Source organism: Eubalaena glacialis, chromosome 8 (assembly GCF_028564815.1).
Source record: "Eubalaena glacialis isolate mEubGla1 chromosome 8, mEubGla1.1.hap2.+ XY, whole genome shotgun sequence".
Lineage (NCBI taxonomy): Eukaryota > Metazoa > Chordata > Mammalia > Artiodactyla > Balaenidae > Eubalaena > Eubalaena glacialis.
The window spans coordinates 52,123,266-52,140,994 of record NC_083723.1 but is presented as its reverse complement, the minus strand read 5'-3'; the positions used below and the strand labels follow the sequence as shown (position 1 = coordinate 52,140,994).

The 17,729-nt window shown below is 37.4% G+C and overlaps 1 protein-coding gene across 4 annotated transcripts in view; it reads left to right on the top strand.

Moving 5' to 3' along the window:
- The window catches only part of KLHL7 (kelch like family member 7), a 56,037-nt gene that overhangs the window by 17,323 nt on the left and 20,985 nt on the right, over positions 1–17,729 (top strand). For all 4 annotated transcript variants that reach the window (XM_061197693.1, XM_061197697.1, XM_061197694.1 and 1 more), the window contains 6 exons: positions 1,969–2,071; positions 2,966–3,059; positions 3,330–3,454; positions 5,874–6,049; positions 8,365–8,539; positions 15,836–15,978. In XM_061197693.1, the coding sequence (XP_061053676.1) occupies positions 1,969–2,071; positions 2,966–3,059; positions 3,330–3,454; positions 5,874–6,049; positions 8,365–8,539; positions 15,836–15,978 (816 nt within the window). The remainder of the gene's footprint in view (positions 1–1,968; positions 2,072–2,965; positions 3,060–3,329; positions 3,455–5,873; positions 6,050–8,364; positions 8,540–15,835; positions 15,979–17,729) is intronic.

Genomic DNA, 17,729 nt, shown 5'->3' with positions numbered 1-17,729 from the left:
GTTAGAGATTAATCTTAGACTAAGACTAAGTTGTGCAAAGATCCCTCTGATTTCTCTAATTTCCTTCAGTGCCTGTAAATTCACTACACTAACATTCCCCATTCCTGAGTATGCCTTGGAAAGGTTTTTTGCTACATTTCAGTTTACCTTTACCTTTTCTGGAACTTCCCATCAGCAGCCATAGGTCCCTCCCCTATCTAATTTGCTTGCTATTCTGTCAGTATTCTTTCTTCCTCTCCCTCCTTTTTTCCTTCCTTCCCTCCCTCCCTTCTCCCTTTCTCTTTCTTTATCTTCAGCAACTTGATCAGCTTGTTTTGATAGTAACCAAATAGTTGGCTTGGTTTTGCTACCTGGTATTTATGGATGCGGCAAAATCACCTGAGAGCTATGCCTATTCTGTACCCCCTCCCCAAATAAAAGGAAATAAAAATTTAAGACACTGTTGGAATAACAGTAGCTTTAACTATAATCTGCATATAATTTCTAAGCAATAGTCTGTAGGCCTTATAAAAAAATATTTAAGTAAGCTGTAAGAGTGAAATGTTCATCCCTTAGCCCATTAATTGGGACCCATTTCTTTTCTCATTCTAAGCATTACCATCTTATTTGGGTTTTTTATTCATGAAGTAATAAAGTAGGAAATAGCAGTGATTTATCTATCAGAAACTATATCAGTAGTTTCAGTAAAATACTTAAAATTTGCAAAATGCCATATCCTCTGAGCTCCTGAGCCATTATTTAGTTTTGTGAGTGAAATTACTCTGAAAATATTATTTACCTCATATTCCCAGTGCCTAAGAGGGTGCTTCACAAAATCTTTTCTGAGCCCAAGCTGTACATTATCTTTAACTTCATTAAAAAATTGAAATTTTATTTGGTAAAAAGGACATTTCTTTTTCCTTGAAATTCATCTTTAAGGGTTCCAGTAAATCTTAAATTTTTTCCTTAATGTACCCCATTTTTCCAACATTTTAAGTGTATAATTTAGATCTGCCTTCTTTCAGTAACCTAGAGCGACACATTTTGGCCTAGGTCAGAAATCACAATTTAAAAGTGGCTGCTGGGCTTCCCTGGTGGCGCAGTGGTTGAGAATCTGCCTGCCAGTGCAGGGGACATGGGTTCGAGCCCTGGTCTGGGAAGATCCCACATGCCACGGAGCAACTAGGCCCGTGAGCCACAACTACTGAGCCTGCGCGTCTGGAGCCTGTGCTCCGCAACAAGAGAGGCCGCGATAGTGAGAGGCCCGCGCAGTGCGATGAAGAGTGGACCCCACTTGCTGCAACTAGAGAAAGCCCTCGCACAGAAACGAAGACCCAACACAGCCAAAAATAAAATAAATAAATTAATTAATTAATTTAATTTTAAAAAAAGTGGCTGCTATCCAGGTCCCATCAGAAGTGCATTTTAGAGAAGTGTTATTTAAGGAAAGAGTGCTGAATGGACATTTGGTTCATCCACTCTGTATATTCTGAGTTGTTTCTATTGCAAGTTAGATCTATGAAGGCAACTTCTTTGGAAAATGCAGTGTGCCACCTGCATTTTATCAAGGACAATTTTTAAAAAGCAGATTGTTATATTTGAAAAACCATCAAGGACATTGCCATTAGGTCATTTAATATCCCCATAAAATCTCACCATGAGAAATATCTTAGAATTTGTGTCAGAAAAAAAAATTTGGCTTCCCTCAAAGATTAGTAGACTACTTTTTTTCTGATTATAAAGATCTTTTCTTTTTTTTTCCTGACTGTCGGGAAGCTAAGTGCCAAATTTTGATACAGCAAACTCATGACAGCAACTCTGTAAGTCCTTCCTAAATAGGTTTTACATTAAAAACAAAATCTGTGCTGGAAAAAGACTGGATTTAAATACAAAATAGAGATAAAACATTTGGCAAGCGCCTGTTTTATATCTTCGCTAAGCCATGCCCATTGAACCCCTTTTAATTTTATTTATTTCTCTCTTGATTAGAAAACATTGTGTGATGTGATCCTTATGGTCCAGGAAAGAAAGATACCTGCTCATCGTGTTGTCCTTGCTGCAGCGAGTCATTTTTTTAACTTAATGTTCACAAGTAAGTATCTTAAGATAAAACATAATATTTTTTCTATGAGAATTAGGTGGGGTCTAATTGAAAATATGCCATTTTTCCCAGTTTTAAAAGCACTTAAGGCCACAGAACAGTGAAGAGATTGAAGAGTGGTCATGGTGATGATTGATCAAAGGAAAGCTGTCCTTTCGTTGGCCCTAAAGGCCTGAAGTCTTTATTAATGGAGATATAGCTTCTGCTTGAATACCGGGTTTTTTTCTTAACCTCCGGTAGAAAGGCAAAGGAGCAGATAAGTCTTATGGCATTTTATCTAGCAAGTTAAACTAAATAAAAATGAAATATAACATATTATACTAGAAAGAACCCTAGTTTGGAGTTGAGAATTGGGCCCAAGTCCTGGTTCTACTTAGTACTGCTTGTGAGCTTGATCAGGTTATATAATATATCTGTCTCAAGTTTTCTCTTTAGTGCTCTGGCTGCCTACCAGGGTTTTGGGGAAGATTGAGAGCTTTGCTAGTGAAAGCTGACTATATATATAATTGTCATTGTTCTTGTAGGTTTGTTCCAGCTACATCAGAGGCATTTTGCCTGTAACAATTTAAGAGAATGCTACCAAATTAATTTAGGAGTTGGGGAAATACTAAATGTAGTTTTATATCTCTCTGTTCACTTGGGCTTTTTTTTTTAGAAGTACACTAATTCACTAATTTCTTAAATTATTTTAAGGCACATGTCAAGTATGGAGAATTAATTTGCATTTATTATAGGAATGTGTTGGGCTTTCTGAGGTATTTTCTTTCAGAGAGGTCTCTGTCCTGTTATTTTTCTCCAACATTTAACACAGCCTAGAATGATCGGGTTCTTCAGTTAAACTCAGGGTAGTACCCATGCCATTTATGTTTCTTCTCTTTGTATTAGCTAACATGCTTGAATCAAAGTCCTTTGAAGTGGAACTCAAAGATGCTGAACCTGACATTATTGAACAACTTGTGGAATTCGCTTATACCGCTAGGTAAGTTAAGGATCGTTTCTGTTGTGGAGTAAGGTCGGGATCTGCCATGACAAAGCGTTGTTGTAACAAATTGGTGTGCTCCAGAATCTTCAGAATGAAAAACTACACGGGCGGTAGGGGCGGGGTTTGAGGATCCTATGCCATACTAATTCAAGGGCTGAAAAGTTTAATTTTTTGTTTAATTTCAGGGGCTAGAAGGATACATTCTATGGTAGCATTATTTAAATAATAAATTGTAGAAAATTAACATTCACTTTAACTTACTTACAGAATTTCTGTGAATAGCAACAATGTTCAGTCTTTGTTAGATGCAGCAAACCAGTACCAGATTGAACCTGTGAAGAAAATGTGTGTTGATTTTTTGAAAGAACAAGTTGATGCTTCAAATTGTCTTGGTAAGAAATGAGATTCCTATTTTTAAAAAAACCAAAAAACACCATTAATGTATGTTTTAATAAAGAAAAAAAGCATGGTTATAAGTGTCCTCATTTAATCTTTTTTTTACCCTCATTTAATCTTAAAGACGTTGTCCACTACAAAATTTTCTAGTAATATATTTTATTTTATTTATTTATTTATTTATTTTTAACATCTTTATTGGAGTATAATTTCTTTATAATGTTATGTTAGTTTCTGCTGTATAACAAAGTGAATCAGCTATATGTATACATATATCCCCATATCCCCTCCCTCTTGCATCTCCCTCACACCCTCCCTATCCCACCGCTATAGGTGGTCACCTAGTAATATATTTTAAGAGGAGGTTAGGGAGATACATATTAACCTGGGCAGAAACAAGCCATAAAATACCGTGTCAACATTTTCCAAAATAAAAAATAGCCTCAGTAATGAGTTTTTGTGTGTTTAGGAAAAGGAGTAATGATTTACTTCAGAAATGACAGAATGATTCAGTATTAAAAAACCAAACATAATATACTATACTAACATGCTATAGGAAAAAAATACTTAAAATCATAGCAACAGATGCTGAAGGCACTTTTGTGTTTTCAGTACCCATTCCTAATGTTTAAAAAAAACTCTTAAACTAGAAATAAAATACCTAAGTTAACCTATATGTGTCTGAAACCTAAAGCTAATATTCTTTGCATGGAAACATGCTACTGTTCAGCTTCGTGCTTGAAGATTTCCATCAATGTAGTCAATCAAAAAAATAAATAAGGTAACAATAAAAGTTTTCTTATCAGGCATAATCAGAACAGTAGTTTGTTGGCTAATTTAAAACTTCATTAACAACACAGTGAGTGGTTAAACAAGATTATATCTGCCATAAAGGTGTTATTTTAGTGTAACATAAAAATATACCAATCTGCCAATCTCTGACTGTAAGACCAAGTCTATGATTTGAATACTGATCCATTGTCTGTCTTACCTAAATCACATCAATAATGTATTATCTATGATTTTTTATTTTTAGTTTCCTTTAAACGAATTGATAACTGAGCAAGACAGTCTGATTACAGAATCCCTCTAGAATTTTGCAGTGTTTTCCCAGATTTTATCAGTTGTCCTGGTCATGCTTAATTTGAGCTGTTTTCAAGTCTGTCATAAACCTTAGAATTAGTTTTCATAGAAGCAACTGCTTTCTTTTCACATTCAAATTTTATTGATCTGCATGATATTTAATTGGGTTGCATAATTACAACAAATTCAACTGCCAAAAATGAGTTAAAAAACAAATACTGGTTCTTGGTGAAAATATCATTTCCCTGGTGGGAACATAAATGTTCAGATGTAGCAAACTGTGAGCACGTAGCATGCCATGGCATTGGTCAGTACATTTAGAAAATGGCAACTAGTCTGACAAGTCACTAGCAGGCATCAGTTATGAGAACCTTTATGGTTATAAATATGAAAGTGTCAAAACTGTCTGAAGACAACATGAAGTTGAAACATGGAAAATCAAAACTAATAAACTAAAAAAAATTTAACTGATGACTTTGAACGGAGGCCTGCCACAAATCATATACAGTAATCAGTGGTTTTATTTAGCAGAGGTTGGCAAACTTTTCCTATAAGGGCCAAATAGCAAATATTTTAGGCTTTGTGGGCCACGTGTCACGTGTGGTCCTTGTTGCTCCTCTTCCTACTTCTCCCTCTCCTGCTTCTCCTCTCCTTCCCCTCCCCCCCTTTTCTCCCCCACTCCCTCTTTTTTCACAACCCTTCAAAAATATGAAAAACGTTCTTAGCTGCTGACCCTACAGCTAGATGTGGGGTGGATTTGGCTCATGGACGGTATTTTGCAGACTCCTGATACAGAACATTAATAATCAATTAGGGGGGATCTTCCCTCCTAAAGAGAAAATAAAATAGCTGAATGGAAAATATATGGGGTTTCTATGAAGAAAACTGTTAATCATTAAAGATGAAGATCATTAAAAAATGTAAGTGGAGATCTATGTCATGTTCCTAAGTGGAACTCCTCCATGTTGCAGAACAGGCAACTGTCCCTGACGTAATCCAAAAATTCAGCAATCCTAATTGAAGTCATATCAGGATTTTTAAAAAGTAGAATGTTATAAGCTTATTTTAAATTTATTTGCAAGAGAAAATGTTATACCAGTAGCCAAGAAAAGTTTGAAAAAACACTGAAGGGGGACTGTCCTACAAAGTACCAAATTCAGCCACACAGAAGAGAGTATATTGGCATAACAATAGACAAATCAATGGAAAAGAAAAGGATCCAGATTTATCAAATTTATTGTCTCATTTTCCTAGAGTCATACTTAATCTTTAATGTATATTTGTTTGTTTTTTAAGGTATTCATTTTTCATTTATTTTCTTTCTGTGTTCAGGTATAAGTGTGCTAGCAGAGTGTCTAGACTGTCCTGAATTGAAAGCAACCGCAGATGACTTTATTCATCAGCATTTTACTGAAGTTTATAAAACTGATGAATTTCTACAACTTGATGTCAAGCGAGTTACACATCTCCTCAACCAGGACACTCTGACTGTGAGGGCAGAGGATCAGGTGACTAAATTGGCTTCTCACATTTTTCTTAGTAAAAATGTCCCTATGGATTTCTTATGCTTCATTTTTGGATACATGACAAAGAAAAGAATCATATTAGGAGAGAATGTGTTCTTTACACTAATTCCAAATTCATAGGAAAAATAAGTTTTGGGTGCTTGTAGGGGCTGGCTCTTTGAGAGACAGGCCACTTGTAGAGATGCTATTGGGTAGGTAAAACAATGCCTCCCCCAAAGTTGTCCACATCCTAATCCCTGGAATCTGTGAATGTGTTACCTTACATAGCAGTTGAGACTCAGCAGATGTGGTTAAGGATCATGAGAGGAGGAGATTATTGGGTGGGTCCAATGTAATCACAAGGGTGCTTAAATATGGAAGAGGGACAGAAGAGTCAGTGTCAGTGTGGTGTGATATGAGATAGACTTGGTTGGCCATTGCTGGCTTTGAAGATAGAGGAAGGGCCGCAAGCCAAGGAATGCAAATGGCTGCTAGGTGTTAGAAAAAGCAAGGAAATGGTTTCTCCTCTAGGCCTTCAGGCAGCCCCGCTGACACCTTGATTTTTGCCCAGTGTGTGACCCATTTTGGACTCTGACCTCCAGAACTGTCAGATAAACAGTCAGAGGTGTAAGCTAGGTACAGGTGTTGGGAGCTGGATGGGGTAACACTTTGATATGCAGACATTCACTTAAGCCCTGTTTTCAGTTCCCCATCCTTCTCTGTACTTTAAGTCAATAAGTTTGTGATAATGTGTTACAGCAGCAATAGGAAACTAATAGAGGTACAGTAAGATCGCATGCTTTGAGTTACTTTTGTTCTAGAGATAAAAGGTTTGCACTGAGCCATATTCTTTCTCCCAGTCTTCATGGCCCAGAGTATTAGTTTGCAAGTTGACAGGTTGGACCCAGAGAACCTGAGTAGGCATAAAGAAAAAACTCAGTTATGTGATCAAAATTGACTGACATATATAGTATAGAAAGGGAAGAATAAGTAATTTTAGACTGAAGAAACCTGACAAACTTGATGAACACTACCTACAGGTTAATATCATCAGTGATACCATGTACCCTTGTGTAATGAGGATGGCATGTTACCTCTGTGTCTTCCTCCCAAAAAAACTGTAACCCCAGCCTAATCATGAGAAAAACATCAGACAGACCCAGATTGAGGGACAGTCTGTAAAATACCTGATCAGAACTCAAAGCTGTCAAAAAGTCCTCAAAAACAAGGAGGGTCTGAGAAACAGTCATAGTCTAGAAGAGCCTAAGGTGACATAACCACTAAATGTAATGTGGTATCTTTTATGGGATTGTGGAACAGAAAAAGAACATTAGACAAAAACTAAAGGATTTTTTTTTTTTTTTAAGTATGGACCTTAGTTAATAATAATGTATCAGTATTGGTTCATTAGTTATGATAAGAGTTTCATACTAATGTACTATTTTAACAACTGAGTGCAGGGTGTATGGGAACTCTGCACTATCTTTGCAACTTTTCTGTAAATCAGAAAGTATTCCAATAAATAGTTTATTTAAAAAAACAGACCAATTCCCGTAAAAAATTAACTGTCTCAAACTTAGGGCTTATTAACACCAACCCAAAATAACTAATGTAACTAACTCAAATGTGTGTGGTAGATGTATATGTATATGAAATAATGGGTTGGTTTTCAGTGTATTTAAACTAGTGATTTATGAATCCAATTATGTTAATAAACTTGGGCTTGTTTGGTACAGTTAAATGAATGCTACCATATTATTTTGGAAAGCAATTCTTATGTAAATATCCTGTAATTTATTTTTTATATATAGAATTATTATATCATAAAGTTTCCATAAAGTAAATAAGTCTGTCAATTCATTATTCAGGAATAAAATCATAGATGACCTTCATGTCTCTTGGGGTAGAAGGCCTCTGAGGAAATTAACCTGTTTTCCTGGTATCATATGAACATATATTGAAACTATCATTGACCAATAGATATTTTTCAGTGGAAATGTACATCATATCTCCTTCCAAAAAGGAAGCTATATTTTGTTTAAAAACAATTATAGATTCAACATCCTACCTGTCATTACATTACGTAGTAGTAATTAGTTTTAAAAAACATATTACCTGGAAGAATCACTAGAGCATTGTGTAAACTGTTCTGAAGTACAGATGGTGTTTGGGGATGAAAGCAAATATCTGAATAAAATATTGGGAATAAGAAGTTGTGTCTTCATGAGACTCTCCGCCTTCAACGTGAGAGCAAACATAGGTAATTGGAAGTGCTGCTGCCTTCTAAGAACTGTACTATGCTGTTTTTCTCCCCTTAGGTTTATGATGCTGCAGTCAGGTGGTTGAAATATGATGAACCTAACCGCCAGCCATTTATGGTTGACATCCTTGCTAAAGTCAGGTTTCCTCTTATATCAAAGAATTTCTTAAGTAAAACAGTACAAGCTGAACCACTTATTCAAGACAATCCTGAATGCCTTAAGATGGTGATAAGTAAGTTGCCTTAATATCCATTTATAACTTATCGTGTAGCCAGTTTCTCATGGGCTTAAAACCCTTCAGAATGGATCAGACTCGGTAGCCAGGGAGAAACGCTCAAGACTTTGCCCTTCTGGATAATTAATCTATTGGGTTCTCAACTGTCTATCTGGAGGGAACTTAGCCTCAGCCCTTATTTTATAGGAACATGTGTGATAGAAGTTTAAAAATTACTTATGCTTTGTCTCCTTTTGTGTACAATAACTTTCATTCACTTTGGTTTTTGTGTTTCCTTTTTAAAATAATTTGGCCAAGTAGTGTACTGTGATCACATTTTCTTTCTTAAAGAAAAAGGTTTGTTTGTTGTGCCTGGAGCACATTTTTTGCCACATTTTTTTTTTTTCATTTACTTAATTTTTCTTGACTTGCAGGCTAAGTTCCAAACCCTCTGTAAAATGCCTCTTAATAAAATTGTCTGTACAATTAAACAATCTGTTGCTTTTATTTTTTGGAAACACATTTATAGAGCCTTCCTTCTGCCTATTCCAGTATGGAGTGTTTGCCCTTTAGGCTTAAGGCACAGTTCTTGTCCTGGGCCTTCCCTTCTCTGCCATACTGGGATGTTCTTTCACTCCTTTCCTAAGTTAGATTCACTATCTTCCTCAACCCCAGGTCTTTACCTTTCTTAATTCTGTTTGATTGAACATATCCTTAAAAGGTTCCTGAGAAAGAATATATGATCAATAAATATTTGGAGATTTGACAAATCTCATACCTTTATTTTATCATAAAGTGTTGAAAGATAGTTAAACTGGGTATAGAATTATGTTGAAAATCATAGGCATTCTCCATTATTTGCTAGCTTTCATTGTTGCTTTTGAGAAATCTGATGCCAGTTTATTTATTTATTCTTCCTTGTAAGCATTTAAAGTCTTTTATTTTTTTTAATCCCTGGTGTTTTGAAAGTTCACAATAATGTACCTTGGTGTGCATCTTTTCTTTTTTTTTTTTCTTTTTTTTAAGTTATCATATTGGGCATTCTCTATCTTTTCAGCCACAGATTTCTCAGTTCTTTATTATTGATATTGTGATTCTTTAGGCATTGAGTCTCTAAAGTCTCTCTTGTTATCCATCTTTGCCTCTTTGTTCTGTCTTCTTGGAGATAGGCTTAATTTTTCCTTCAGCACTTTTTTTTTCTTTTTTTTTTTTGCCTGCACCGTGTGGCCTGCAGGATTGTAGTTCCCTGAAAAGGGGTCGAACCTGTGCCCCCTGCAGTGGAATTTCAGAGTCTTGACCACTGGACCACCAGGGAAGTCCCATTAAATACAGTTATTTTATATTCTGTGTTTGATAATACCAATATCTGAAGTCTTTGAAGACCAAATGCTGCTGTTTTTTCATTGATTTATTCCTGGTGGCTTAATTCTTTGTGTTTTGTAATTTTGGATTGGGAGCTTATATGTATATATATTTATATATATATATATATATTTTAATATTTATTTATTTGGCTGCTTCGGGTCTTCCTTGCGGCGTGCAGGCTCTTTAGTTGCAGCATGTGGGATCTAGTTCCCTGACCAGGGATCGAACCCGGGCCCCCTGCATTGGGAGTGCAAAGTCTTAGCCACTAGACCACCAGGAAAGTCCCGTGAGCTTATATTTGATCGATCTTAATCTCCAGAAATATTGGGAGGTGTGGTTTGTATTTCTCCAGGTTTTCCCTGTTTTCCTTAAGAGGAGAATAGTGTTTGCTTTTGCCAAGTGCCCTGGGCCACAACAATCCAGGACTACTTTGAACTTTTCTCGGCTTATGGGTTTCTAGACTTGTAGACAGGTAAATTCAAACCTCAAACCTGTATGAGCTGTCATTATAAATTCTCCAAAGAGGGAAACTTTACCTCTGCCTGGAGGTGAAATTGAAACAGGCAGATTAGTATTTTTCCTTTTTGCCATTAGACAGTTTTCTTAGCTTATCTTCATTAAAAGTATAACCAATACAAGTGATCCAGCTTTAGATAGAGCTCTCAGTTCCAACACTTGTGCAAATCCAAGACCTAATCTTATTTCCCTCATACAGCCAATAATATCAATTTCTAGGTTTCCAGTATTATCAAAAGCTCCCAGAGCAGCTCCAGGGTCTCTTAACACTCACTATTCTGGTGTTTAGTTCGCTGTCCATTTTTGGCCCTCTGATCTTAGCTATGCACTTAAAAGAATGTTTGTTTTATTCTTTCCAGCATTGTAGTAATTTTGTAGCAGAAAGTTATTTCTAAAAGTCTCAACTGTCATACTGCTGTAAGTGGAAGTTCAGCTTGTTCTTTAAACAGGCCTGAAATGTGTAGTGTATGACTGTGATATGCTGAGATAAGTATGTTCCTGCTAACTCTACCAGGCTCTTCTTGAGTTCCCATTCATCTTAAACCAAAAACCACATGGACAGTATCCACACATGGGATAGCAGTATAGATTTCAATTAATATGTAATGAGCAAGAAAGCCTCTCCTAGAAGGTATTTAGAAACCTACTTTGAAACCTTAAGTTGTTTTTGGCATTCATCTGCACATTTCATTTAAGGTGTCGCTGGTTTCAGACACAAAATTAAGGAAGGAAATAAAAGAGAAATGAGAACTTTCATTCCTGCCTAAGATACCCTTCTCAAGAGTGGCAATAAGTTTGAGTGTCCTGATTATTAAATAGTATCACTTGCCTGTTAATTTGGAAGTAAAGTAAAATTTCTGTCAGACTCATCACATAGCTACTACCTAATAATATTGTTGTGGTTTTAGGTAAGTTGACCCAATAGTGTCCCCTAGTTTGGAAAAGTATTACAATATATCCATACAATGGAATGCTCTATATTTACTAAAAATATTTTAGATGAATATCTAATAATATAAAAATTTTTCATGAGTGGCAAAAGTATAAGACAGTGCATGGTATAATACCTTTTGGTTACAGTTACGGTGTCAAGGGAAAAAAAAAGAGAGTGTGAATCAAGGATATATCCTTGTGAATATCTACGTTTAAGGGCTGGTAGACAAAGAACCGGGAAAAGAGAGTTCACCAAGCTACTTGAACCACAGGCTGGTATCTTTTTTTTTTTTTTAACATCTTTATTGGATTATAATTGCTTTACAATGGTGTGTTAGTTTCTGCTTTATAACAAAGTGAATCAGTTATACACATACATATGTTCCCATATCTCTTCCCTCTTGCGTCTCCCTCCCTCCCACCCTCCCTATCCCACCCCTCTAGGTGGTCACAAAGCACCGAGCTGATCTCCCTGTGCTATGCAGCTGCTTCCCACTAGCTATCTATTTTACAATTGGTAGCATATATAAGTCCATGCCACTCTCTCACTTCGTCCCAGCTTACCCTTCCCAGGCTGGTATCCTGATAACCAAGATGTAGGGAGTTTTAAGAAGTACAGCATAGGTTGCCACTAGTTTCTTGAAGTACAGGGACGTGAAAGAAAATCAGGCCAAGAAGATGCCTTTAGATTAGGACTTTCATCTTTTGGATTTCACAAGTTAATATCAGATTTTTTGTTATGCCTCTATTTGCAAACTGTGTTATATTTCTGGTTTCATTGGGTAGAGAGCTGCACCTGTTTCTTCATACATGGTGTAAGCTGTTGAAGATAAATTAGCCAGTCTCAGTGAAGTATTTAGTTCTTATGTGGATTCTGAATTGATTTAGAAACAAGATACCAGGATTATTCAAGAAATCCAAACAAGTGTGGGGATTAGGCTCTTGAGCAGGAATCTTTGTTTTTTGTTACATTTTTTTCTTTTTCTTTTCCTTTTTTGTTTTGTCTTGTTCTAATAAAGAACTGTGAGTTCTAAAATTCCTTGACTAGGCACAAGCAGCTGAGACTCTTCAGGCTTTGGAGCCTGGGTAGAGCTCAGTGGAGGAAAGAAGGCCTCCCTTCTTCAGATCATCGGTTACCTTCCTACCATCTGATTTAGGGGCTGCCTTTTGAGAGAAGAAGAAAAACAAAAGATGATAGGAATATAGAATAAAACTAAACAGAAAGAATTTACAACTAAAAGAAAACAAGTCATAAAAACAAAATGAAGAACACAGTCAAAACCATAACAAAGGGGCTTCCCTGGCGGTGCAGTGGTTAAGAATTTGCCTGCCAATGCAGGGGACATGGGTTTGAGCCCTGGTCTGGGAAAATCCCACATGCTGTGGAGCAGTTAAGCCCGTGCACCACAACTACTGAGCCTGCGCTCTAGAGCCCACGTGCCACAACTCCTGAGCCCACATGCCACAACTCCTGAGCCCGCGTGCCGCAACTCCTGAAGCCTGGGCACCTAGAGCCTGTGCTCCGCAGCAATGAGAAGCCCGCACACCACAACGAAGAGTAGCCCCCCGCTTGCCACAACTAGAGAAAGCCCACACGCAGCAACAAAGACCCAACACAGCCAAAAATAAATAAATACATAAATTTATATTAAAAAACCATAACAAAGGGTCAGACTAAGTTCTTATTCAAAATTTGCAAATGACAGTACCTGACTCTCAAAGGAATAACTCCCAAAGGAATAAACCTAAGGAGCAAGACCTTTCTCAGGGAAAGGTGCCAGAGAGTTTGTCCCCAGCCCCGTCCTGGGAGAGAAACAGCCCATCAGTGAAGGAGCCACAGTTTGTGCTTCCTCCAGGGTCGACATGGTTAGCCACAGTCAGCCACTTTTACCCAGTGGCCTGTTCCCTGGAACAGTTCCCTCCCGTTTCTCTCCTTCCCTGCTGCCTGTCTTCTCTTGTTGGGAGTATTGTGTTCATAGATTCCACAGTACACCTCTGCCCTGTGTGGAGCCCTCACTAGAGCAACGACTCTCAAACTCCACAAGATCTGTTCAGGTGTAGTGTTCAATAATTCGGACTTCTAACACGTTTCCAAGTGATGCTGCTAGTCAGGGAACTATATACCTTAAGAACTACAGTCTTAGACCTAGAGTGGGAGAGGAGGGAATGAGGAAAAGTGGTTTTCATAATTGTAAAGGATTGTAAAAAACAAACAAATGAAGAATATATGATAGAAACCATATGTGGCCTGCAGAGCCTAAAATATTTGCTCTCTGGCCCTTTACAGAGGAAGTTTGCTGACCCCTGACCTAGAGCAGGCTGCTGAGCGTTCCAGCTGTTCTAATGCACGGTGCTTCTACTCATACTCTGAAATGGAAGGAATGCTAGCAATATTGATACTGATTTTCATTCATTCACAACCTGTTTTCCAAACGTGTCTTCTCTATCTCTCTTATAAAGGCCCAACACAGCCTCATGAACAGAAGTGTTTTCTGCATGTATTGAGAATTGCTTACATTATTTTATTTTTGGATCAGTAATACTGCACATCATCTACAATTCAAAAAGGTATAAAAGGGTATATGGTGAAAAGTAAGTCTCACTGGAGGTAACCATTATTATCTTGCATATCCTTCCAAAGGTAGTCTTGAGTTTGTGCATATACAGTACTTTAGTGACATATACTTGTATAAATTATGTATAAAAATATATATGAATAAAGATATAAATTTTTTAAACAAATGGTATCACACTCTGTGTACTCTTTTACGTCTTGCTTTTTTTCTTTCTTTTTTTTCTTTTGGCTGCGCCACATGGCTTGTAGGATCTTAGTTCCCCAACCAGGGATGGAACCTGGGCCCTTGGCAGTGGAAGCCCTGAGTCCTAACCACTGGACCACCAGGAAATTTCCCATCTTGCTTTTTTTCATTCCACATTATTTCTTGGAAGTCGTCCCATGTGTACATGTTACCCTTCCTCATGTTTCTCAACAGCCACAAACAGTATTCCATTATGTGGATATACCGTAATTTTTAACCACTTGCCTGACAGTGAACTGTAGGTTGATAAAATCCTAAAGGGGGAATTACTGGCTAAAGGGTGTGTGCATTTGTAATTTTCACAGATCATCCTGTGTTGCCTTCCAGATAATTTGTACCCATCCACATCCCCACCAGCAGTGTAGGAGCGTGCTGCTTTCTTTATCATACCCTGTGTTCCAGATAGTTTGATCTTGTACAATCTGATGAGTGAGAAAGTATGATTTTAATTTGTATTTCTCTAACTAGAGCAATTGAGCATCTCTTCATATGTTTGAGAGTTATTTGTAATTAGTTCTTTTTCTGTGAACTTTGTTCAGATTATTAATCTAATTTTCTGTTAGTTGATCGTCTTAATATTATTAAGAATATCCTTAGGTCTTTTATATGATTTGTAAATACTTTCCTAGTTTGTCATTGTCTTTTGATTTTGTTTTTTCTTTTTTGCCATGAAGTAGTTTAACTTAAAATTTTATGTAGTTCTGAATACTTTTTTCATAGTTTCTGTGTTATTTGCCTTTTCTTAGGCTTCCTCGTTCTGGGCCTATTTTTTTTTTTAACTATCCGATTTTTCCTATAGTTCGTTTGTGAGGTTTTTTACATTTTAAAATATTCTATTGATTTGGAATTTGCTTTAGAATAAAATATGAGGTAGCGGTACAAATATTTTCTCCATATCATTGTCTAACATCATTTATTGAACAATCTACCTTTCCCACACTGATTTGAAATGACGTCTTAAAAGTTTTTAACTGTTGAGTGTCCCCTGACTTGACAAAATTAAGGAATTGCTTAAAGGAAAAGGGTCATGTTAGATCACAATAGTTCTGAATCCTCACTGCATTTTAGAATCGTCTAAGCAGTAAGTACTTCTCAAAGTTTTATGTGTGTCTGATTTACCTTAGGATTTTGTTAAATATGTGGATTCTGATTCAGTAGGTCTGGGATTCAGTATTTCTAACAAGCTCCCAGGTGCTGAAGCTGCTGATCTTTTAACCACATTGAAGTGGCGATACCAGTGCCTCAGCCCTACCACCAGAGATTTTGATTTAACTGGCCTGTGGTAGGGCCCAGGTATAGATAGTTTCTGAGATTTTCTAGGTGATTCTAATGTACAGTGAAGATTGAGAACAGCTGGGTTGGGAGATCTGAATTTCAATAATTAGTATTATGGCAGCTGTTGCTTGAAAAGCCAGATAATTCCCTGGTATTTAGTAAGTGGGTGGGACAATCTTAGCATTAATGGTGATGGCTGAGAATAATAAATTGATTAGGACTCAGATTATTATACATTTCTCCTGCCTCTTCTCCCTCACTCTTTCCTTAAATGCTATAGAGGGATGATTTAAAAAAAAAAAAAAAACAGTTCCAGAAATGAAAACACTATTTTGTTCGGGTATTTCCTTTTCAAAGTATTAAAGTGCCTGAAGTTCTTGAAGAGTTGCCATGTATTTTTCTACAGGTGGAATGAGATATCATCTCCTGTCTCCAGAGGATCGAGAAGAACTGGTAGAAGGCACAAGGCCCAGAAGAAAGAAACATGACTACCGCATAGCGCTATTTGGAGGCTCCCAACCACAGTCTTGTAGATATTTTAACCCAAAGGTAACTAATTTTTATTCTTGTTTTTGTTTTTAAAAGCACTGAGCACATAGACACGCACCCACCACCAGTAGTAATAACTCATATAGGAGATGTTATAGTTTATGGTGTTCTTTCATAGACCTTACAAGATACATAGTTATCACCTTCATTTTACAAATAAGGAAACTGAGGGTTAGTCAGATTTCAAATGTTTCCATGATTGCTCTGGAGTGCTACATGGTAACCATTATAAAAGAAAACGGGAAACAGTTCTAGCTTCTTTTGTTAGGAGGTCCTTGCATTCATTACAGCTCCTTGCTTTCCTAATGTGCGATTTTCATTGAAAATCTGCTTCTAGAGCTATGTGGGTTGTTTTTTTTTCTCCTTAGTAATTATGTTTGAATATAAAATAATACACAGTCATTCTAGAAAATGTGGAAAATCTAGACCATCATGAAGAAAAAAAGAAAATTACCTTTAATCCAATCATCTAAAAAAATATAAATTTATTTTATTTATTTTTGGCTGTGTTGGGTCTTCGTTGCTGCACACGGGCTTTCTCTAGTTGCAGCGAGTGGGGGCTACTCTTCGTTGCGGTGCGCGGGCTTCTCATTGCGGTGCCTTCTCTTGTTGCGGAGCACGGGCTCTAGGCACACAGGCTCAGTAGTTGTGGCGCGTGGGTTCAGTAGTTGTAGCTCATGGGCCCTAGAGGTCAGGCTCAGTAGTTGTGGCGCATGGGCTTAGTTGCTCCGCGCCATGTGGGATCTTCCCAGACCAGGGCTCAAACCCGTGTCCCTTGCATTAGTAGGCAGATTCTTAACCACTGCGTCACCAGGGAAGCCCCAACCATCTAGAAATTATTACCAGTTTTAATGTGTTTTCCATTATGTGTTATGCCAGTTGGACAGCAGAGCCTGAGTCATAGGTCTAGGAACACAATTTTTAAAAATAGATTATGAGAAAATGCACTCATATTTCTACCCCTTGTTTCTTAGAACTGTGTTTTTTGGCTGTGGGGGAGATAATACCATATTTTGCTGTTACTACATGTATTGCCCAAGCAGAGCAGATACCATAATCCTAAAAGATAGCACCCCGACCTTGCAAGGTGGTACCCATAACTGATGTTGAATCTTAGCACTTAATGGTCTCTTTCAACATCTCATAGGCCCATTTTTTGTTGATGATAGATAACCTGGTGAGTCCAGAGCATCCTTTTTACATCAGGATACTTCTGATACTTCTTTCTCTGAGATGTGGGTCCTTGGAGGCTTTCTGTGTAATACTGTAGTGGTGATATACAAGGCATTTATAAAAATACATATGATGGTGTTGTCAAGAGTGCAAAAGACAGCAAAGGCCAATCCAAATCCAGAGTAAGTATCAGTTCCAATGAGGACAGAGCTTTGTCCCTTCAACAATGGAAGGGTTCCAGTGTAGTTAGCTTGGTATTAGGTAACTAACTGGTTCCCTCAAGGTGTGATAACAAATCAAGTTCTTAGAATCGGTCAATATTGCCAACAAAGTGGGTGCTAGCCAGTAGTGGATAGCCACATTGGCCTCAGGGAGGGAAAGTCCATTAGCTTCTGTAGCCACTGACTTACGCAGTTACTGCATGCATATCTATCACTGCCACTGGAGTCACTCATAAGCCCATTGAGCAAGCATCGGATTGGGGAGGAAAGATATAGATGCAATCCTGTCCACATGATTATTAAGAGACTTTGCTGCAGTTGTGGGCAGTCTGGTAAGAATTCATGTGGGACCCAAAT